This window comes from Leuciscus leuciscus (assembly GCF_965113295.1).
Source record: "Leuciscus leuciscus genome assembly, chromosome: 15".
Classification (NCBI taxonomy): Eukaryota; Metazoa; Chordata; class Actinopteri; order Cypriniformes; family Leuciscidae; genus Leuciscus; species Leuciscus leuciscus.
Window position 1 is genome coordinate 22,560,684 of NC_138739.1, and position 22,416 is coordinate 22,583,099.

General features: G+C 36.4%; 4 protein-coding genes across 8 annotated transcripts; all 4 read right to left on the reverse strand.

The window, feature by feature from the left end:
• Positions 1–2,744: 2,744 nt before the first annotated feature.
• LOC309475105 (CD48 antigen-like) lies at positions 2,745–4,882 on the reverse strand. 2 transcript variants are annotated; one of them, XM_082137723.1, is made up of 5 exons: positions 4,722–4,882; positions 4,043–4,363; positions 3,526–3,825; positions 3,295–3,417; positions 2,745–3,068 (listed from the first exon to the last, which is right to left on the reverse strand). In XM_082137723.1, exons 1-5 carry the CDS (start codon positions 4,768–4,770, stop codon positions 3,016–3,018), a joined length of 846 nt encoding a protein of 281 aa, XP_081993849.1. In that variant the 5' UTR covers positions 4,771–4,882; the 3' UTR covers positions 2,745–3,015. The 2 variants fall into 2 exon arrangements, with proteins under 2 accessions (XP_081993849.1, XP_081993850.1); XM_082137724.1 differs by lacking the exon at positions 3,295–3,417.
• A 1,530-nt stretch (positions 4,883–6,412) lies between these two features.
• gls2b (glutaminase 2b (liver, mitochondrial)) lies at positions 6,413–13,104 on the reverse strand. 4 transcript variants are annotated; one of them, XM_082138024.1, is made up of 18 exons: positions 12,387–13,097; positions 12,162–12,264; positions 11,478–11,599; positions 11,231–11,360; positions 11,079–11,158; positions 10,843–11,006; positions 9,537–9,595; positions 9,110–9,142; positions 8,634–8,692; positions 8,483–8,549; positions 8,340–8,390; positions 8,067–8,243; positions 7,599–7,730; positions 7,407–7,499; positions 7,208–7,269; positions 7,034–7,110; positions 6,873–6,936; positions 6,413–6,799 (listed from the first exon to the last, which is right to left on the reverse strand). In XM_082138024.1, exons 1-18 carry the CDS (start codon positions 12,578–12,580, stop codon positions 6,703–6,705), a joined length of 1,764 nt encoding a protein of 587 aa, XP_081994150.1. In that variant the 5' UTR covers positions 12,581–13,097; the 3' UTR covers positions 6,413–6,702. The 4 variants fall into 4 exon arrangements, 3 of the variants coding, with proteins under 3 accessions (XP_081994150.1, XP_081994151.1, XP_081994152.1); XM_082138025.1 differs by lacking the exon at positions 12,387–13,097 and having other exon boundaries at positions 11,478–11,561; positions 12,162–12,261; XR_014197597.1 differs by lacking the exons at positions 6,413–6,799; positions 6,873–6,936 and having other exon boundaries at positions 7,597–7,730; positions 12,387–13,104.
• Positions 13,105–13,248: 144 nt separating this feature from the next.
• rdh5 (retinol dehydrogenase 5 (11-cis/9-cis)) lies at positions 13,249–17,836 on the reverse strand. The gene is made up of 5 exons (XM_082138031.1): positions 16,842–17,836; positions 16,419–16,744; positions 16,088–16,346; positions 15,405–15,568; positions 13,249–15,325 (listed from the first exon to the last, which is right to left on the reverse strand). Exons 1-5 carry the CDS (start codon positions 16,856–16,858, stop codon positions 15,105–15,107), a joined length of 987 nt encoding a protein of 328 aa, XP_081994157.1. The 5' UTR covers positions 16,859–17,836; the 3' UTR covers positions 13,249–15,104.
• Positions 17,837–19,383: 1,547 nt separating this feature from the next.
• bloc1s1 (biogenesis of lysosomal organelles complex-1, subunit 1) lies at positions 19,384–22,098 on the reverse strand. The gene is made up of 4 exons (XM_082138034.1): positions 21,908–22,098; positions 21,327–21,399; positions 19,815–19,947; positions 19,384–19,721 (listed from the first exon to the last, which is right to left on the reverse strand). The coding sequence occupies exons 1-4, from the start codon at positions 21,966–21,968 to the stop codon at positions 19,611–19,613; spliced, it is 378 nt and encodes a 125-aa protein (XP_081994160.1). The 5' UTR covers positions 21,969–22,098; the 3' UTR covers positions 19,384–19,610.
• Positions 22,099–22,416: the final 318 nt, after the last annotated feature.

Genomic DNA, 22,416 nt, shown 5'->3' on the forward strand with positions numbered 1-22,416 from the left:
GTGTAATCTACATTTGGATGAATCGCTTGCATTTTCTAAAATAATACAAATATGGTCATCTTTGTTATAGCTTCATTTAAAAATGAAGAGAATCTTGCAAGGTTGAAATTTCGAGTCCCATTGTGACAGCGAATAGGCCTACTGTCATTTTGTAAACAATTTTTTTTTTTTCATAGACCCTAATATGTAAACCATAAATAGAATTTACCGTAAATCATAAATAGAGTATGCAAAACAAACACTGTATTAAAAAAAACTTTATTTTACACAAGCAAAACATAATTTGCCTATATGATAAATGATTTTACAAAAGTAACAAATATTTCAGATTAACATTTAATAATATGAAATGTAGGCTATGTATAGTAGGTGTTATAGGTATAACCATTGACATTTCAGCACGTTTCTAAACATTATTGTTCACTGAAATCACGTAGCCAAACTTTTTGCAGTTTATTTTATACACACTCCGAATCACTGGTTCAAATGATTCGCAAACGTTTCGAATGCGCCAAATTGATAGGATAGTTGTTAGAGGCATTTTTGTAACGTGACTCACATTCAAAACTGAACACAACAGCACACATTTAGACACGGATTCTCTTAATGAAGAAGAAGAACGACATTGTGAAGAGTCTCTGCTGAAGGCGGCAACAGGCAGACAAAAACATGAGGAAAACTACAGTTTTTTTTATTCGCTTTGGTACTATTTTCACAAGTAAGGTGTACATTTTCAAAACTCTTAGTACAAAAATCCAAACTGATCACACTTGTAACACAGCTAGTCATTCTTTCAAAACCTGATCTCATGCTTTCATTACATTAATACACTTTTCAGTCCTCATAATCATTGTTTCAAACACAAGATTATTGTAATATGTAATGAGAACATTTGGTTTAATCACAGAAACACAACAGTATGATCTTCTTTCAATTTAGTACTTTTAACAATCAGTTCATTCAACAGCAAACAATGCAAGATACATGTTTCAAATCACAGTTGTTGCTGAATTATCTACAGTAATACAGGCTATAGTTGCCACATTAGAAAATACACGTGCATAACCTAACTTATGTAACTGAATCCATAATGTTTGTAATAGTATCTATCCAGTGTGTTATCAGAAGCTGTGATGAAGCACAGCCATGAGGTTCTGTGCTAGAACAAAGTTTGCTGGCAATGAATACAGTAAATGATTTTGACTATTTGACTGAATATACTGTAGTGGACCTTTACAGATGAAGGCTGAGTTACAGTAATGTAACTACCATGTCTCTACCATGTTTACAGTATCACATGGCATACATACTGTAATGTAAAAGGCTGTATTTGATGCCGTCTGTCTGTCCTTCTACTGATGCATCTCTGATCAATCTGATGTTTTACAGTCATTGACTGTTTCCTCTCTCTTATACTCTATTCTGCTTTACAGTATTTGCACAAATGGCAAATTTCTCTGTATCTTTCTCTCTCTCACACACACACACACACACACACACACACACAGACACACACACACACACACACACACACACACTTGCGTGTGCACACACTTTGAACATAGCGGTGGTTATTATCTATAAATCACTTATGTAAAAAGAATTAATTTGGTTATCCATACCGGAAATTGCAAACAAGTTCTATAGAAACTGTATAATCAATATCTATAGAAATCTATAAGTGTACCAAATGATTCATTGATTAACCATTAAGATCAGTTGGATTAAATAATAGACAAATGTATTCAACTGAACAAGAAGAGATGCAAATCAAAAGTTTGATAGTAAGAGCTTTATGAAAGGCAGTGACTGTGAATGAAACATTTATGTAGATGAAACACTTATTTTGTGTTGTGAAAAGGATACTTTGTGATTTTGTGTATTGTACTTACACAATAGAAAACATGATGAAATGTTTGAAAAAAGTGCACTTTTGATGATCTGTTGTGATATTAGTACTAAGAGTTTTTTAAAAAAAACACCTAACTTGTGAAAATAGTACCAAAGCGAATAAAAAAAACTGTAATAACCTGTTTATTGATTTAGGACAACCTATTGTTGATAGGCTAATACATTTCTAAAGATTGTTGATCATTTAAGTTCAATGAATGTACAAATATATATTTAACAAGTAATAACAACGTGTGCATGTGTGAATAATTATTTCTGGGCAATATGTCTCTGACCTTTGAATAGAGTCAGAAGACGAACACAAATTCTTCACAGCGATCACTTGGCGGCATTATATCCGCTTTGAGGCGAGTAGAATCAGCGGACAATCCAAGATGGACAATAATATTTGTGGATAAAAGAATAACAATTTTATTAAATGATTTATTGGTGAAGCAAATTCATTCTAAGTTTAGCATCTGCACGTGATAAGCTACGTCATAAGCGTTATAGAGAGTAGGCCTATATGCTGCAAGATAACAAACCAGATAGATATGGGCCTTGCTCGAAAGAAAGTCGTGTGTGAAGTTTGTTTGTGGTTACACAAGTTCCTTCGCCCTGTTTCAGTCATCTAGAAATACTTTTACACCTCCACAAATCAAGAAAATAATTAAACCAAGGGTGAAACATAAACATCTGATATAAAGCAGACACTTGTTGAAACATAATGCAATAATCAAAAGGCAATCAAACATGGTATAAATGATTATGGAAATTAAAAATTATAAGCACACTAAATTATATTTAAAAAAATGGGTGTTGAATGCATAATAAAATAACAAAACTTGTTTTGTATTTTCCAATTCATTCAATATCTTTTAATTGAGTAAATATGTTAAAAATCTTTAAAGCATATTTTAATCAACATAAACAGTAACACTGAATCTCTTGTATGAAGTTCCTCTGATGTTGCTGATGATCTGTAGTTTATAAAGTCCAGTGTGTTCAGATCTGATGTTTCTGATGGTCAGAGATCCAGTTTGTCTCTCCATCTAGAGACTGTTTTTGACATTTCACATTACTGTTATGAATATTAATGATCTGAGTGATGATCAGTGACTGGTGTCAGATCTGAAGACGGTAGATGATCTCTGTGTATTCTGACATGCTTTCCTGATCTACAAACACGTGAAGATTGTCAGTGTTTTTAACATTAATATATGATATTTCATCAGGTGACATTTCATACTGATATATTTTCTATTCTATAATAAGCATCATTTTAATTTTAGAACTATTAAAAATGTTCAACATTCAATTTAGGCTCTAAGATGTAAAACTAAAGTGCATAAAAAGCTTTTTGTTTTTTTTTGTCTGGTCAGTTAGTAATATAGTGATACTTGCCCTCTGTTTTTTCTCGGTTGCATTTCTTGCAGCAACAGTGAAACACACACGCAGAAATGAACAGCAGAAGCGCACAAACTACTGTTATAATGAATATCGAATGATATGAAGTCGATTTCATTTCTGTAATAAAGAAAGAGAAAATGGTCAATCCTTTTAATCAGACTTCATATAGACACAGTACTGCACATTTATAAAGAAAATATGTTGAAAATGTTGCTGCTGCCATACCTTTACATGTGTGACAGAGTCGACTGATATCCAGATGTTTGGTCTGGTTTCTGATGGGATTGTTGATCACACAGCTGTAGGAATCATCCAGACACTGAACCTCCAGAGGTAGAGAGAGACTGATGCTGAGATCAGACACACTGATGCTGGACAATACACTGATTCCTCTGTACCAGGAGAGAGTCACATGACTCACATTCAACACTGAACACACCAGTGAACATCTGGACTCTGATGATCCAGATGATGATGATGAACAGTCTGAAGAGTCTCTGGTGATGACAGGATTGGCAAGAGGAGCTGGAAAACAAAAATAATATTAGTTAACCATAAATGTCAATAACCATTAATGTAAATTTGATCATTAATTAAATTAAATGAATACTAGATACTAATGCAAACTATGAGGCAGTGGACACGTTTTGTTTTAAATGTCTTCAGTAAAGTTCAATGTGATCAGATGGTAAGTCTGTGTACAGATGTACATTAATAATATGAAACACTTCAATTTACTCACCATAGACAGTAACACTGAATCTCTTGTATGAAGTTCCTCTGCTGATGATAGTTAGTTTATAAAGTCCAGTGTGTTCAGTTCTGATGTTTCTGATGGTCAGAGATCCAGTTTGACTGTCCATCTGGAGTATTTTCTCAAATATATCAGTGTCATCTATAAAGATGTTCTGTCTGTGGATTTCAGCAATACGAGTGTCTTGAGGTCCAAACATCCACAGTATCAGATCATCTTTCTGTACTTTAACATCAGTGTTTAGAGTGACAGAATCTCCCTCAGTCACTGATACCGACTTCACTGCATCTGTACCAGCGCCAAACACACCTGAAACACATTTAATTATATCTTTGGCTGAACCCACAGATCTGGAAGTTAACCCTTAAAATTTTTATATTGAGCATATTTGCAATTTAACAGTTTAGCACATTGATATGGATAAGGATATGGTTTCTTTCAATGTCTGTTTCCACTGTTCATTGTTGGCATATTAATTTCTCTATAATGATCTGATGAGTTTTATTCAGTGATTTAATGTTAACCTGTATGCAATAATATATAAGGAATATATAACAAAAGTTAATATTGAATAATTTGACAACTTCTAAAAAGATTAACAAATCTCAACAACAAAAAACATTTAGAAAAATTATGAATCAAATAAATAAGTAAATAAACATCTTACCTTCCACACAAATGAAGAGCAAGATTAAACAGCTCATGTATGCGAGCATCTTAGAAAAGTGACTTACTGTGGTTTCAGTTCACAAACAGAGCATGTGCTGAAGATTCAGCCAATGGTCGCTCATACCGTTATGAGGAAGTAGCAGAGGTGACCAAAATGGACTTAAGTTCCTTTCTGAAGTCCAAAACACAGCATCTTGCATCTTGAATGTTTAATAGTTCAATGTACCAATAGCCTACATGTTAACATGTCCATCTCATCAGGTTACTGATGCTCTTTTCGAACACCTCTTTCTCATGTTGTAAAAATACAATTCACAGTTTAGTCTAAGTATTTTATTTTAAATTATTCCTAGGTTGTGAAAGAAATACCTACTATTTGAAACCACAGAGTGTTAAAAAGTCATCAGATGAATTTTTGTTGCTAAGCACAACAACATCAATATTGGTATTTTGGGCTGAGGTTTATTCATGAGAGGTTTGTAAGTGCGTGCAAAGGCCGGAGAACATCACCAGCATTGTGGTTACAGCTGTCTCTTATACCTTCCGATCACAAGACGACTTTCCACTTCATGCAAACCGTGTAGAGACCTCTAAGCAGCATTTACAGGATCCGCTGATTTCTTTACTGTAATACTGAGGAGTTTGATTCATTTCAATGACACAAATCTTTTGAGTTTACTCATCAAAAATATTTGTTCATTGATTTGTTCAATGTCACTTTCTGCAGTTCATATCAAAGTAGGGAGTAAGTCAGAGCAATATAAATTACTTTTTACCCGCTTCTTTGGATATTAAAAACTGCAAAAACTATACGTTATATCCTCAAAATATAGCAAACATTCAGTTAAGTTTAAATGCCTTTGTGTGACACCTCAGGTAGATACAGTCTCTGGAAGTATCAGTCATCTAATTTCAAGAGGTAGAAGCATGTGAATCTGTTACAGGTTTACAGTTACATGTATACAGGCTACCTAATATCTGTCTAGATTGAATCAGGTCAATCCAACGCTATCTCACGACCAATTCGTACGAATTCGTACGAATGATAAAAAGTTGGCTAATTCGTACTAAGTCGTACGGCCTCACTCGTACGAATTTGTACGATTTGTCTAAACCCACGTGATGGGTAGGTTTAGGGGCGGGGTCAGGGGTAGGTCATTCGTATGAATTCATAGGAATTGGCCAATTCGTAAAATATGTACGATTTTGCAAAAATCGTACTAATTCGTACGAGTCAGGTCGTATGAATTCGAACGATTAAGCCACTTCGTAGAATTTTTACGTTTTCCCGTGAGATCACTAAAATACAGGCAGATTAACCAAATGTGGTGTTGCCACCTAATGCCAGGGCATTGCTATGCAATAAGGTGTTCGAGTGGTTTGAAACAGTTTTTTGATCGGTCGGTAGGATGTTCTGGATAATTGCTGAATTATAAAGTTGTTACTTGTATTTTACATAATTTGCAAGTTGTCGCATTGCAAGTATTATAGCGAGTGGATTGATTTATTCTGAAATGTATACATTTAACATTTCAGGGAAAATATACTTGTTGGTTCATTTATTTGAAAAAAGTTGCTAAAACCATGACACACATAAAAAAATAAAAAAATAAACACTAAGGAAAGATGCTACAAAATGAGAGGAAAATGATTCTAAGATATGTAAAGATGTGTAAATATGATAATCTGTATGGTTGGTTTTGTTTATTCACAAACACTGTGCATTGTGCATTAGTACATTACCAAATTAAACATACATTAAACATGTATACAACACAAATTATGTACAAAAAACATATTTACAAATATAAAAACAGAGTAAGTTTTTTTTTATCTCTGTAAATAGACAATTTCTATAATGTGCCCTTGTTTTGTGCAATTTCTGATGACATGATCTATTTTAGGCTATAGTCCTTAAGGTTGTAATATTCACTCCCTGCAGAGCTGAAGATTTGGATTGATGACTTCAGTCTTCTGCGTCAGCCTGGACTGCAGCTCTGCTCATATTCCTGCAGGATCTTCACCACATCATTGTGGCCGAACTGCATGGCGTCATCCCGAGGAATATTTCCCCACCTGAATTAGAGATATGAGGTTAATTATAACCAAATGGATGAAGGTAAATGTATAAAGAAACAGGGATCTGTACCGGTCTTTCACAAAAGGGTTGACTTTGCAGGCCTGCGTCAGAAATATCACAACATCCACATGACCTAAAACAGAACAGACACAAGCCACATTGATTTTATAATTAAATAAACTGTATTTGGCACTAAAAGATGCTTTAATGTTCACAGAAAATGATTCTACCTTCTGCAGCAGCGACGTGGAGAGGTGTGCGAGAGTCATAGTCCTTTAACTCCATATTCATGGATGACAGGGAAAACCTGATGGAGGAAAAGAGAGACTAGTAATGTAAGTAATCTTCATATCACTAGCACTCCTTGAGGCAAAGCGAAGACATTGTGAACTGAATAAAATGACCTTCTCAGAGCTGAGACATCTCCACTGTGGGCTGCAAACATCAGATTCACCACCGACTTGTTCTACAACACAGATTTGATGCATTTATTACTGGAACTAATAAGCTGACTAAAAAAATGTTTGCAAATTTTTTGTGTTTAATGTTGTAGTTTAGTTCATGTTGTTGGTGTGAAAGCTGTTTTTCAAGTGTAAGGTTTACCATGTCGTCACCAGACTGTCTGCGAGGGTCTTGCTTCTTCACAAAGTGCCTCAGATTGTCGTAGTTGTGGAAGTTGAACAAAGACACCAGTTCCTAAATACAGAAGGGTTACAAAATTAGTTATTTATACTAAATCTATGGTCTGGAATTAAAAACAGGGTGATAAACCAACAGGACGATGACAGAAAACACCTGACAGAAGTGGATTCCACGGACGCTGTTTCCGATTTTGTCCACTGGGGGCGACCAGCACATGACGCCCATCACGTTCGGCACCACCAGAAGAACTGCGCCCGACACACCAGACTTAGCAGGTAATCCAACCTGACACGTATCAAAAACTTTAGATATACAAAGATGGTGCACTCATATTACTTATGAATGGGAGAAAGTGCAACTGGCAATATCGCAGAATAAGTCCCGTATTATAAATTAAAGAGCCGTTTTTGAGATTTCAGGATTCCCCCATTCAAATATTTAGGACTTGGTCTTGGACGACCGAAATAGCTGCCCGGAGGTGTTGCAAATATGGCCACAGAGTAAACAGACTTTCCGAGAAAGGGATTTTGCATGTATAGAGATGTAAAGATAGGGCAAGTGTTACTACAACACAAATTATAACGGGAAAAAAAAAGTCTGACTAGGTATAAATGTACTCACATGGAAAGCGAACTGTCCTGAGTAGTCGTACATCCCGCAGGAGTGCATGAGGCTGAGCGTGTTTCGCACGGCTTCTGTGCTCAAAACTCTCTCTCCTGTGATTGGACAGATGCCTCCGTTAGCCAGTGTGGCGGCCATCACACTGCCGGACTCACACGTGACCTCTATTGAGCACAACTGTGAGGGAGAGAGAGGAAATTCAGTCGGCACTGTCAGTGATTAACATTTAAATAATTTAACTGATTAAAACAGGTGAAGAATCACTTGACCAACCTGGAAATAAAAGTCCAGTGCGTCGATCATATCCGCCCCATCCGGAAAACACTGTAAAGAAGGACATCACAGTTGTATTTGTGAACAATCAACAACATCCTGCTAGTTTGCTTATATAAAACAATGTTCGCTGAAGTACAAACCTTTTTTTCTTTAAGGTAGTATCCTATTGCGTAGTTTCTGTCTCCTGTCTCCTTCTCTGACTGGAATCTGTCCAAACGAAAATCAAACGTAAGTCAATAGCAATGAAATTGCGCAGAAAACAAGTGTAAAACGCCAAAGCGAAAGACATACGTTGCATTGCTGAAGCCCACATACTCCCTGCCTGTCATTTTCTTCACAAACTCCATCACCTGAGAAGGAAATGCAGCAAAAATTATTTTCTTTGTAGAGACGCTATTAGCAAACAGCCAAATATAGAGTGTGGAATCACATCTGCTCCATTTTTGGGATAAAGGCATTATCTATATCCAAAAAGCAATATTTTCGAGGAATAACGACTTCGGTAAATAACTAATTTCATGCTTTTCATTTAAAAAAAGCTACTGTATGACACATTTTGTTATACAGCTTGAAACACTCTTCACATCCTGATAGCAATCAATAATAGAAGTGTGTCTAAATATTAAACCATGTACATACATCATCTGTGAAAGTTTGAGGACCAAAACATTTTCGTCCAATCATTGCATTGGCCCGAATTGCCTGTCAGCGTCTGTATTTTCATATTTTTTTTATTAAATTTGAAATGCCAGCATCCAACAACTTACATAGTCAAACTTCTCCGCTTTGTTGACACCTGGCTGGAGAGAAGGGGAAGAGGAACAGTGAATTTTACCAACGTTATGCTTTTGCACATTTCTAGCTTGTAATGGAGAACCTAGGAAGCACATATCACATACATTTGGTCTAAAGGGCACTTTTAATAGCCTGGATTCAGTCCAGACCAGTAATAGTCCTGCTTCAGGCACCACAAAACAACACATGTAGCAGATGCACCGCGTCTGTCCACACAGATCTGGAATTCTGGGTCAAAGGTCTGTTAGCTCAAATGAATTATGGCCTGGCACGCATGTCAGTGTATATCAGTGTTTGTTTTGGAGTTGCAAGCAGAGTTTACTATCAGACAAGTAAATAGTGCAAACACAAACCTACTTGACACTAAACTCCACAGTGAAAGTGCAGGTTTATGTTTACCTTGATAAGTGAACTGATGACAATCGCTCCAGCGTTGACCATGGGATTGTGAGGTTTATCTAAGAACAGAAATCCAGCATCAGCTCACAGATTATTTAATTTAATATGAATTTATGGTAACATTTTAATTTTAAGATTTCCGTGTTAACGTGTAATTATTAATATAAGTACTGAGTAAAATTAATTAAGTACATGTACTTACTATTAGGGTGTGTTTTAGATTAGTTGCATATAATTAAGCACAATTTATAGTAATTACTATAGTAACTACATGTAACGTGTGCAACAAATACACAGTAAAATAAAGTGTTACCAAATTTATTTATTTGATTTCTCTAGAAGCACAGAAACAAAAAGTTATTCTGCTCTCCATTTACTCTCATTGCTGTCTAGCAGAAACAAGATATTAAAGAAATCTCATTCGTAAGTTCTTTCTTATGGGCAGTGTAAATTACTCTAAAAACGTAATGGTAACACTTTATAATAAGGTTTCATTTGTTAACATTAGTAAATGTATTATCCAACGTGAACTAACAATGACCAACATTTCTTACAGTATTTATTCATCTTTGTTAATGTTAGTTAATTAAAAATACAGTCGTTCATTGTTTGTTGATGTTATTTCATAGTGCCATAACTAATGTTAACAAATACAACTTTTGATTTTAATAATGTATTAGAAAGCATTGAAATTAACATTAAGATTAATAAATGCTGTAGAAGTATTGTTTCTTCTTGGTTCATGCTAACTACTGAAACCTTATTGTAAAGTGTTACAAAATAATGAATTACTACTAGCTACTAATTACATCTTTGAAAGTGTAATTACATTACTTTACTTAGATTACTAAAAGTATTGCTTATTACTAATTAATTTCTAAATCCTACTGTATATCAACCTCGACCAGTTCAACAATAGACATGAAACTGCTCTTTTAATTCTTTCACATAAATAACATAAAATTGCATAAATTATTCTTGAACTGAGCAAAATATTTAAAGGGAGAAGGTCACATTAAAACATACATTTTAACATTAGACGTTACATTTTTATGTTAAATCCACTATTGTTTTATTTTGAATTGTTTGTATTTAATGCAATTACATCAGAAGTAACTGTGATCAAATTACTAAACAAATTAAGAGTAATCCCTTATTTTACAGTAAATTACAGTAATTGTAATGCATTACACCCAACACTCCTCTATTTTCTGTAGCCTATATGTGGATATCTATTGCATTTTGCACAACATCAAGAACATCTGTAGGTTGTTTATATGATAATCTATGACATTTCCTCACCCACCGTCTTCATCCAGAGAGAGTTTGTTGAATTTGAATCCGCTGGGCTCCTTCCCCACGTAGTGGTGCACTTTCTCCGTGCCGTGCTCGTGCACAGCGATGGCGTATTCCAGTGGCTTCACACACGACTGCAAGCAGAACGGCACCTTTGTGTCTCCCATTGAGTGCCTGAAATTCAAAGAGTTGATTTGAAAATCATAACTTCATATTACAGAAAAGTTGAGAGCTTTTTCTATTTACCTTTGGCCATCCACTGTGCAGAGAGAGACGCCCCATAGATCAGGACTAAACTTGGTGAGATGGGGAATGTATTTTGTAACCTGCAAAAGACTCTAAGTGAGTCCAACTATACAAATAAATGAGGAAAAATTATTTAAAAATGCAGTTCTTACATGTCCATCATGTTGCAGTTTTGATGTGTGGTAAATATGATTGATGATGCCAACAAAAGCCTCAAATTCGGGAATGATAAACTTCCGTCTGAAAGCGAGAGTCAGCAGAACGATGTTTCCACCCGCACACCTGTCACAATGTTGGAAATGTTAGAAACTAGAACTTCGTCTGGATAAATATTCCTCTTTATGCAGGAAATTCACAGATATTTTTTGTCTAACTTTGCCGGAAAGGAAATGTACTTACTTTCGAAACAGCTCACGGTCCATCATGACTTCACCGGCTGATTCCCGGATAGCTTCACGAATCTTTTCCATGCAGTCGCGCAATCTGGGGTCAGAGGTCAGAAGGCCGGTATTTTTCACTGCCTGTTAGATGGGGAAAATACTGTTCTATCCTTGAATTTGTCGTGCAAACTTTAATTAAACAGTAATGGTTATAAAGATTACTCTAATTATACAAAAATCAAACAAATCAAACAGGTTTCAACTTATAAAAGTATGTGCTCGTGCTTGACTTAAAACATTAAGTTTAGTTAACTTAAGTTTAGTTCGATATTTAAGACTTATCTAATGCAAAGTTCATCAAATGTCATTTAAACTGAAGGTACTGGGGGTGTTTACTGACCTTGTGTATAAATTATTACACAACCCATCACAACAGTACCACAAAGTCTAGATAATCGTGTCTTCGTGTGTGAGTTTTACCTCAGCCCTCCCATGACCGAATCATATTTCAGTGGGAACATGCACTGTAAGGGTGTTGGTGGTAATTGAGCCCATAACATGCTACTGAGTCAATGTGTGGGGCAACTCCCAGCTGTTGCCCTTATACAGTGATGTTCAGTTTGCAGACTTTAACAACTGCTAGTGCAAAAATGTCTATCTGTATTGTATATGATTCAGTCTGTATGTAAATTAAAGAACTTACAGCAATGAAATTAGATACAGGAATTTTCTCCGCTCCTTCAGTTATAGTGTAGAAAAGCATGTCCTCCAGTCCAGAGAATATACTTTTATTGGTCATATTTCTGCTTTAATGAAATAAGATTAAGCCTCCACACACTTACACCAAACAATTGTAGCTTACTTTTCTATTTTTTAATCAAACATTTGATAACAATAGTCATTTTTATTCATTTTAAAAGTGACTCACGTTTTCGATTTAGGTTTATCCACGGATGCAGGTGCTGTAAATTCGCGGGCTGCGTTAAAAGTTAAATTGAACGACCTCCTCGCCACATTCTGACACGCTGGACTGCTTTTTGCCACGTCTTTCGCCAGTAAGCCAATAACTCCAACATTAGGCAGTCGTAGGGTCCTGAAAGAGATCATTTTCTTGTATCGCATAAGAAAGAAATCAAAAAATTGAAGCGTAAATAGGGGGAATCAAACTAGTACTGGTCGCAAATAACGGTCTCCAGAGTCGCGTGCGGCTGATTTGTTTTGAGTCGCGTCAACAGGTGCGCGTGGAATCCGGTGAGCGCCAGAAGCACTTTATCAACACAAGTTCACCGTCACGGATAACATTCACTTCGAGGGGCGAAGTGATCTCATGATACTGAGACAGCACTTTTTGAGATGTTTATCAGCGTAGATTAATATAGACTATTCTACAATAATCGCTTCAAACGATCTACTGTGGTAAAAAAAAAACTAAAAAAAAAGCTCCGTCTTCGTCTTCTGACAACTGTTTACCCCAGTAGAAAAGATAGCAGGGCATTAAATAATATAAATGTATAAGATATGAAGTAAATGTAGCCTATTTATAATCGCAACGTAGAAGAACAATGACGTGGACAAAGCGATTCAAACGATCTTCTGAATCTGAATGTTCTCACTCTCGACGTTTGAGAATTTTAGCCCAACAAGAATCGCCTCAGGGATAACAGTTTAATGATTTATTCGTCATGTGGTGAACTGTTTAATGAATAATAAAAGTTCATTGCTCATAAGAAATATTTGTTGATAAATTAAATTGTCTCCACTCACCTGTGAGTAGGCCTATAGGAGATCATTTCTGACCAACTGAAGAAAAACACCTAGCCTAACTAGAACCAGCAAACCATGCTGATTTAAGCTGTCCTTTCTGGGAAGAAAGTGGTGGACAGATGACAATACACAGAAAATATTATTATAACATTTATTAAATTATGTTTATACAGTTATGTGAACTAGGCCTATTCCATTAAAATATCCACAATTTGGCAAGTTAAGCAAACCAGTAGGCATATCTCTGACAGTTTCATCCAAATATAATGCCAAAAGTCAAAGTCAGAGGCACTCTAGCAACACATCTACGGTAGATGACCAACAGGCACAAATTGCATTTAAGGCAAGTTCAGGCAAATGTCACTTAAAGCTGCAGTCCATAACTTTTTTGTGTTAAAAATTATCCAAAATATTTATTTATTTTTAAAACATAACCAGCCAGTGTTCAAAACTATCTGCTTGCCTTAGCTCGATTCAAATCGGTTAGCTTTTAATAATGATTTTAATTCCAGTGGTACTGGTGGATTTCCGTGGGAAATGCGAGCATGTCTTTGCGTCATTACGTCACATCTGTACACATAAAGAACGAGTCCCGGCTAGTAGGCTATATTGCGTGAGGATGTTCGAGGTGTAGATTTAGCCTTTTCTCACAGCACTTTTACTTATGGTGGATCCAGAATGTTTCAAACGACAATCACCAGTGATAACTGGAGATTCACCAGTTGTAAAACCCAAAAGACTTCGGACTTCGGAGTGGCTAGAGAAACAAAGAGACTGCAACCGGGCCCATGCGAAAACAAGGATAAACATCAGCAGGGCTTTTGAAAGATGGCATGAACTCCGTGTTTTAAAGGGGTTCAAAACGGACGCAGAGACTTTTTTTTTTTCTAGACAGGTAGGCCTAAGACATTTCAATAGTTCAATTACGTAACAGTAGCGCACTTGTTCGCTTAATTTACACAGTTACGGAGTTTCCTTTGTTGTGCCTTTCTCGTTTTGCTATTATGGTAAATATTAATTATTTTGTGCTAGCTATGAGAGTGAGCAATTCACCTCTACTCCAAGAAAATCAAACCCGCCTCCTCCGTTGTCAAGTATTGGATCTGAATCAGATCAGTAAAGTGAAAATGTTCCTGTCATAAGATGTTTATATTATGTTATATTATAACATGTTTATGCATAACAGGGATTTCGTTCTTACACCGTTTATTTCATAGCACTATGATTGTTATTTGTTTGTACAGAATAACTGCTCTTCTATGATTTGCACGGTTTGACATGATATGATAAGCGATCGTTAGATTTAATCAGCGCGATTTACTGCAATGCTTTTTTTTCCCTTAGTTGATCAGAATAAAAGTGGATGTTACTTACTTGTTCAGACGTAATTTTCCGTTGAAAACTCTAATATTGGTCATACTCGCAAAAAGTATAATCTGTGATTCTGAATGACCTAATCCACACCGGCGCGGAATTTGGATTCATCCGCGCTGTTTCATGCCGATGTACAACCCACGTAAAGTTGATAATTCCGCAAATAACTGCAATTGCAGATTTCGAACAGAGATGGCGACAAAGAGGAAAAACTACGGACTGCAGCTTTAAGAACATGCCACTGAGAAATAAGATAAATGGCTTGGTGAGGAAATACCACTACAGGTCAAAAGTTTGGAATAATTAATAATTATTATTCTTTTGATTGGAGGAAAAAAAAACGTAATTATTCCAAACTTTTGACCGGCAGTGTATATACTTTGTATAATTGTTCATAAATATACAAAATTAGACCCCAAAATAGAGCGTCTTCCAGTGTATCTGAAGGGAACCAAAGGTAAGAGTTAAAAGTATCTAGCCTAAAATTATCTTTAACCACACTCCAAATCTAGACACTTTTTGCTGGCTTTGGCATCACCAGCTTCAGCGCAATATCTACAAAGCAAGCAGGCATATAAGACAAGGGGATCCACAGGAGCTTGGCATCCCAGCCTGGACTGTAGCGTGTCCTTGGGTGAGCGGCCAGCAGGGCGTGTTCCATGCAGTTGGTCACTTTACTGAGGTCAGAATCGCATATGGTGTTCATGATCAGCCTCTGGATATTGATGTCTGGAGAGACAAAGAGCGTCTAAATGGACTATGTTTGAAGAAATGGAGAAAATGGTAATCGTTTGCATAAATAACATACATTTATCCAAGTATTTGTCTCCATAACTCTCTTTCACTTCAGGGGTCAGTTGGTCCCAGAGGCGATGAAGTTCCCTTTCGATGGGATCCAAGCTGGTCACCTGCGTCTTGAAGAAACCGGGTTCGATGATGCACACGTTGACCCCAAAATTCTGGATGTCCCTCCTGAAATGACATGAAAAAAGTTTCCTGAAGGTAGTGGTGACGTCGAAGGTCGAAACCAACACATAAACAATTTGTTGGCTTTCACCGGCTATGGTTCCATCCAAAGGTGCAAATTTAGCTTATGCACAAAAATGGAATAACGCATAAAACTTTTGTGATTAAAGTACCATTTCATGTGTTCAGAAAATCATCACTTCATGGGAAACTACCGCAAAATATCCTTAAGGAAAAACCCATTGTACCCAACCATTTTGATGACAGACATATGCTCAGGCATTTCAGAATGACCAAACCAACATTTGAGATGCTGTGTAATAAAGTGGCCCACTGTCAGGGATTTATTCAGTAAATATGTTTCCCATTGTAGTTTATGTGCATATCTCCTTATCAGCTAAATAATTGCCCACCTCAATTGAGCTTAGAATGCGCATCTTGGCTTTTCCATCTAGAATTTTTCTGTTATATCCCAAAATGTGCACTAAAATAGGTGGATGAAACATTGCTTTTAAAGTGTGATACCTGAGACAGTCAGAGAAGCTCTCCACCGCGAACTTCGAGATGCAATAACCTCCGCCATTAGCAGCCACTCTACCCAACACTGACGCCACGTTCACCACTCTTCCACGGGCCTTTTTCACAAGAGGGAAGAAGTTCATGGTCATCTCGATCACGCCAGTCATGTTGACTTTGAGCGTGCTTTCAAAGTCTTCGATTTTCATCCACTCAGATGGTCCCATTGGAAGAGCACGTCCGGCGTTGTTCACCAAACCCCAAAGTCCTGGAAAGTTATGAACAAAGATGTCAAACTTGTTTCTAAAACCTTTATTTCATAGTCTCACCTGAAACACACCTTTATCTCCAACTTCTTTTTTGGTCCATTCCACAGCGTTCTGAATGCTGGCCGTGCTGGTCACGTCCAAGATGCAGGTCTTCAGGAAAGGTCCCGTCGCCCTCTTCAGATCATCCGCGCCCTTTTCCGTGAGACACCCGGCTAGGACGCGGAAACCACGTTTGTCCAGGCGTTTACACAGTAGGTGTCCGAAACCAGAGTCACAACCGGTCACAAAGACGTGCTTCTCTGAGACCTTGGAAATCTCAAGGTTGTCCCGGTAGAACCACACCAGAACCCACAGCACCACAAACGCACTCAAGCCGCACGTCCACGAACAATCGGTACTGCAAACATATGAGTATAAACAAAATGCATACAAATTCTTTATAGTTCTGTTGGTTTATTTGCTTGTGTTTTGATAGTAATCAGACACGTTCTTACCTCAAGAACTCAAACATCGTTTTTGCCTCCTGAGTGATTCTGTGAAGATGTTTTGTAAACAATTGCTTTTTGGGAGAATGCCAGTGACGTAAAAGACAAAAAACACAATAGTGCAGGTGTAATTAGTGCAGGAAGCGTCAGGGTGCAATTCCTTTAATCACCACAAATGGCACCATAATCCAACAGAGACCATTCAGTTTAAAAACCTATTGCATATAGGAACTTCTCAAATATTCTACTTGTCTACAATGTTCTGAATATTTTATTAGTATCAAATATGGCTAATTTGTAGAAATCGTCATCACATCCACATCCTCTTCTATCAACTTCAGTTGATTTGGAGTTGAAGAACCATGAATCAATCAATGTAAATCTGGTAAAATGTTTGTAAAAATCAGTTTGAGCTGATTAACTACTACAAAAAACTGCGTTCTTTTAATTCTTCCAACAAAACTACTCATAAATAGTAAGACTTGTGTGCTAAAATGACGTAACATGTTTTTCGGAGGCTTATTGAACGTTATTGACTCGTGACACAACACATGAGAAATCTTGAGCTAAGGCTCTTATGAAACAAAGGGAGACTTTGGAATCAACGTAGAGGTTTAGAGAATGCTGAGATCGGTTGTGTATGAAAAAAATGGAAAATCCAGCAACACAGAAGCACTTTAAGCTTCTCACAATGCAAAACCTATTAGCTTCAAGGACTAATTAGCAAAGAGAAAGGTTGAGGATTCATCTGCGTGCTATGGCACAACCAAGAGGACAAAACCAACCATAGAGAAGACTTAAGCTTCTATACACATGTACACTATTAATGATCAAACAAACAGGGCTTTTATAAGGCAGTTTATAAATGTGCCTTCTGATATTTTACAATTGTTGATCAGATGATAATGACATGAAATTACTAAATATAATAGAACTACTAAAATACAAAAACTTCTAAACCAATCATACCTTAGTGTGAAACTGAAGTCCCATATAGAAGTAACTGTTTTTCATAAATCATGACATTATATAATTACTCTAATTAGCCTGATTAATAATTCAAAATTGTTCTTTAGTAAAAATGCTTAGTCTGTAATTTTAAGTGAATCTGAAGCCAATTACTTTGCTTTTCCTCTAAACGAATACTTAATTCACTCTGTGAAAAATGATTGTGATTATTCATCACAACTTATATTCAATATAGAATAAGAAATAATGTGTTGTTTCAACTTAAAAAAGTATGTGTTTGTGCTTGACTTAAAATATTAAGTTTAGTTAGATATGCAAGTTATCTCAAATTTTAAGTTGTTATAACTAATTGCAGCAAAACATTTTACAGTGCACATTTAAATAAATGCTAATACACATCTGATTGTTAAAAACATCAACTGAAGAAACAAATAAGTAACTCTGCTATCAGTTAAAGTAATCAATTATCAAACTTACCTTTTCCCTTCTTGGCTCGGGAGCTGCAGGTCCTGAACATGTATGGTGAGTGATCTGAAGTGGGTTTGCGAATGAGATTTATCCCTAAAGCTAATCCTCTAAGACAGGGCCACAATTTCTAATCTCCAATCTCAGTGTATTGCTGTTTGGCCATTTGTGTGCTTGTGTAAATGTGATCCCTAAATAGCTGGGAGGAACTTTTAAGGAGAATCATGCCAATTCTAACTATATTTAGGTTGATCGTATTAGTTCTTGGGTGGTTGACAGGAAATTTCAAGCATTGACAGGAGCGTCCAATGATGTGACATTGTGACATTTTTGTCTGCAACAGATTTAAACTATTTCTATTTTTGGTCAAATTATTAGAGATGATGTTTTTATGACCTCATATCAGTTAAAGGGATAGTTCACCCAAAAAATTTAAACTCTGTCATCAAACCTGTATGAATTTCTATCTTCTGTTGAACACAAAGGAAGATATTTTGAAGAATGTTAGTAACCAAACAGTTGCTGGTCCCCATTGACTTCCATGTTATGGGGGGAAAATACTATGGAAGTCAATGGGGCACATCAACTTTCCGGTTACTGACATTCTTCAAACTATCTTCCTTTGTGTTCAACAGAAGAAAGAAATTCATACAGGTTTGGAACTTTTACTTTATATGCCTAAAAATCACAGTAAAAATTGATTTGAAGGCTCGACACAATCGGAAAACTCAAGTGAAGCCTGGCATGTTGTGGACTTAAAACAGCCGCACTTTGTTTTACGTTTTACTTTTTCTCCTTACATAAATAAAGTTAATCCTATGAGGCTGAGAGACCTTATTGTAGAAATGTGGATTATGTAGAATCACACTGCATACCCCACTTAAAATGGGAAAAACCGTGAAATCCCACAAAACGTGTAAAATCTATTTTAGCTCCCTGTTACGTCTATAAAAGAACAGGGCAAGTCTGTAATCCTAAACTATACTTACTGAGGCTGAATGGAAAACACTTGCCAAATGTTTGGAGTGAGAAGCAAGAAAGCGAATCTTAACAGGTGAATCCCAGATATTGTGAGGATAAAATGTGACCTTAAATGCAATAACATGCTCCAACGCAGTTATAGCACAACAGGTATTTGTTTTTATTACGCAAGCAAGCACATTGATAATATATACAACTAAAATAAAAAAAATGAACCAAATTCTAAATAAACAGCTATTCCAGCAGTTCTTTACTAGAATAAATGAGACACAAATGTCTCAAACAACAGTGTCCAAGTTTCTCCAACAGTCGGAGGAAAAGCCTTTGAGTTTCAGTCCATTTTGGGCCACCAGAACCATCCGCTCATGAGGACGCGGGCTGAGCCGAGCCTTTATGCACGTACTCTAGAGCTGTCGCGATCGTCCGCATGTCCATCTCGATACTTCTCGCCCAGTTCTCCACGTCTCCGATTTCCTGTAAAAGAATAATCGGTCATGAAACCTGCAAATTTCACTGCAACACTAAATTGTGAAGAACAAGAATCGCTATATAAAAAAGCTGGTGTACTTTTAAGGCCTGGTTGAAGTTCTCCACCATGCTGATCCACTGGGCCGTCTGCTTGGAGAACTGACTGGCCTGAACCTGCAGCGTCTTCACCTCATGGTCCAGCTTGCGCTGATTGACGTAGGCCTGCGCCACCCTGAGCAAAGATTCTGAGATATTACAATGTCTTAAAATTCGTGCACACATTTACCGTTGTTTGACGAAAATCTGCAGGCGAAATCCAGTCACTTGCGCGATCGGAAGTTTCAACAGAAATCGGCAGGCTGACCAACAGAAAGCTGATTGGTTTGAAAGCCACTTCTGTGCGAGCCGTGCTTCATACATCTCTACGCTAGTTACACGAAAGATTTATTTTGTGAAAAATTTTTTTAGGTGATGTCTTAATTACGACTTGCAAAAAGTGTTCAGATTTCGTAGAACTCATAATTACAACTGAGCTCTGACTTGTACCACCTGAACGCTGCAGATTCAATTGATAATGTTGCCATAAAAATGCATAATTATGAGTCTGAGAATGTGAAACAGATAAATATACATAGGAAAATACATAGGTTACTCTCCCATCGGAACTAGACTTGCGTATGGCCATTACCAGAAGCTAGTGAATATAGTTCATAAAGTTATAAATATGGATATTTTTATTACAAAAACGCATTGCTTCAGAAGGCCTTTATTACCCCCTTGAGCAATGGTGAACGTGATTTCACCAAGTACCACATGTTCCTGGATCAACATCTTTGTTGATCCTGGAACAACTTTCCAATCAACCAATCAGATTTGAGGGACAAGTTTACAGTTTATGTCAAGTTTAGGCTTAGAACCAGGGTGAGGTGCTTCGACATCAGTGTTATTCACCTATCATTTCCCTCTTATTTTAGGGAAAACGTATGGGTAGGGTTAGGTTTAGGAGTAGGGATAGGGTAAGGACTAAATTTTGGGACAAAAATGTTATTCCAGGATCAACAAAATATGTTGATCCAGGAACATGTCTTACTTGGCAAAATCACGGTGACCCTTGAGCAATATGGATTACTTTTATGATGGATGGATGCCCTTTTTTGGGCTTCAAAATCTGTTACCATTCACTCCCATTATAAAGCTGAAAAGAGCCAGGATATTTTTCAATATAACTCCAATTGTGTTTGGCTTAAATGAGAAAATCATATACACCTAGGATGGCTTGAGGGTGAGTAAATTCATTTTTGGGTGAACGAACTAACCCTTGAAGAGAAGTTACCGCCATCTTGCAAGTGATGTGAAGTCGCCTGACGTCGTAAACATGAGTTCCACCTCGTAACTTCCCACGACCAATTATACTCGTTTTCATGAAGTCGGCTGTTGGGAGAACAATGCTCTGTTGCATCCAACCGTGCGGTTTCAAGCTGCTTTTGCACAGTTTCGTCATAACATCGGCACAAAGTCTTGGATTATGACCGCAGTGATCACATGAACTGACCGTATAATCCTGTGCATTAAATAACACCTTTACAAACATATAAAATGTATCGGACTCACCCCACATTTAGATGATCCACCAGGGCTTCTGTTAAACATGTTGCAGCTGTTATGGCCTCTCGTCTTCGTCTCTCTGTACAGTATACAAGTGTTTTATCATTTGACCAAGTACTGTATGACACACTTAACGTATAGGTTTTTTTTTTAAACAAAGTGATTTTTTTTTTTTTAATCAAAGTTTTATTATTAATTTCTTTTTATTTTACAACACTTGTTTTGTAACAATTTAGCAGCAGCTATTTATTTTTGTGTACTTATTTCTGTATTGTTAGACGTATTTTAATGCAATTTAAATAAATTAAAAGTGTTTAAATCTACAGTTATTAAATCAAATTAAACTTGCATTTTTTCCATAAATGATACTCCATCCATGAAATAGTATAAATAAGGATTCAAATAAAAGCACATTTCAGCGACTAGATGAGTGCAAGCTAGAATTTGCGGATCAAGTGAACATTAATTGTCAATTATCTCCATCTTTTCTTAAATACATTACAATAAAACAGACAAGTATACATCCGAGTTATACAAAAAGGCCTGTAAACTAAAGCTAGTCGGTAGAGATCTACAGAAGCACATACCTTGCAACTCTTTCCTTTCGTTTTGTTTCGTTTGGTGTTCTTTTAATAAGCGGGAAAGCATTTTGGCTATTTAATGTAACAGAAAACGAAAAATGTTGATTGGATAAAGTTAATTTTCTCTCAATGTTTTGGCAATCACTGGACTCACATGACAGATAGCTCTGAGTGAAAACATACGGAAAGCGCGGATGGTCAAAAATGCATGAGAGTATTTTAAAACGCCATTTCAAAATAAACGTTTCGTTAAACTTTTTTTTATTTATTTTTGATCACAGATCTAACAAACTGACCAATTAGCGTTGACTATTCTTGAATGATTGATAGAAACGTCATTTAAAAAAAAATTGAATCATGAAATGTGTACATCATCAATTCATTTTATTTTTTAATGAACATGTATTTCCATGTGTGTTACAGACAGTTTCTAGGGGGTAGGACAAAAACAAATAAAACCCTTTTACAGTCTACAAGAAAAAACAAACGGAAATATTTTTTTTGTCTTTGTTTTT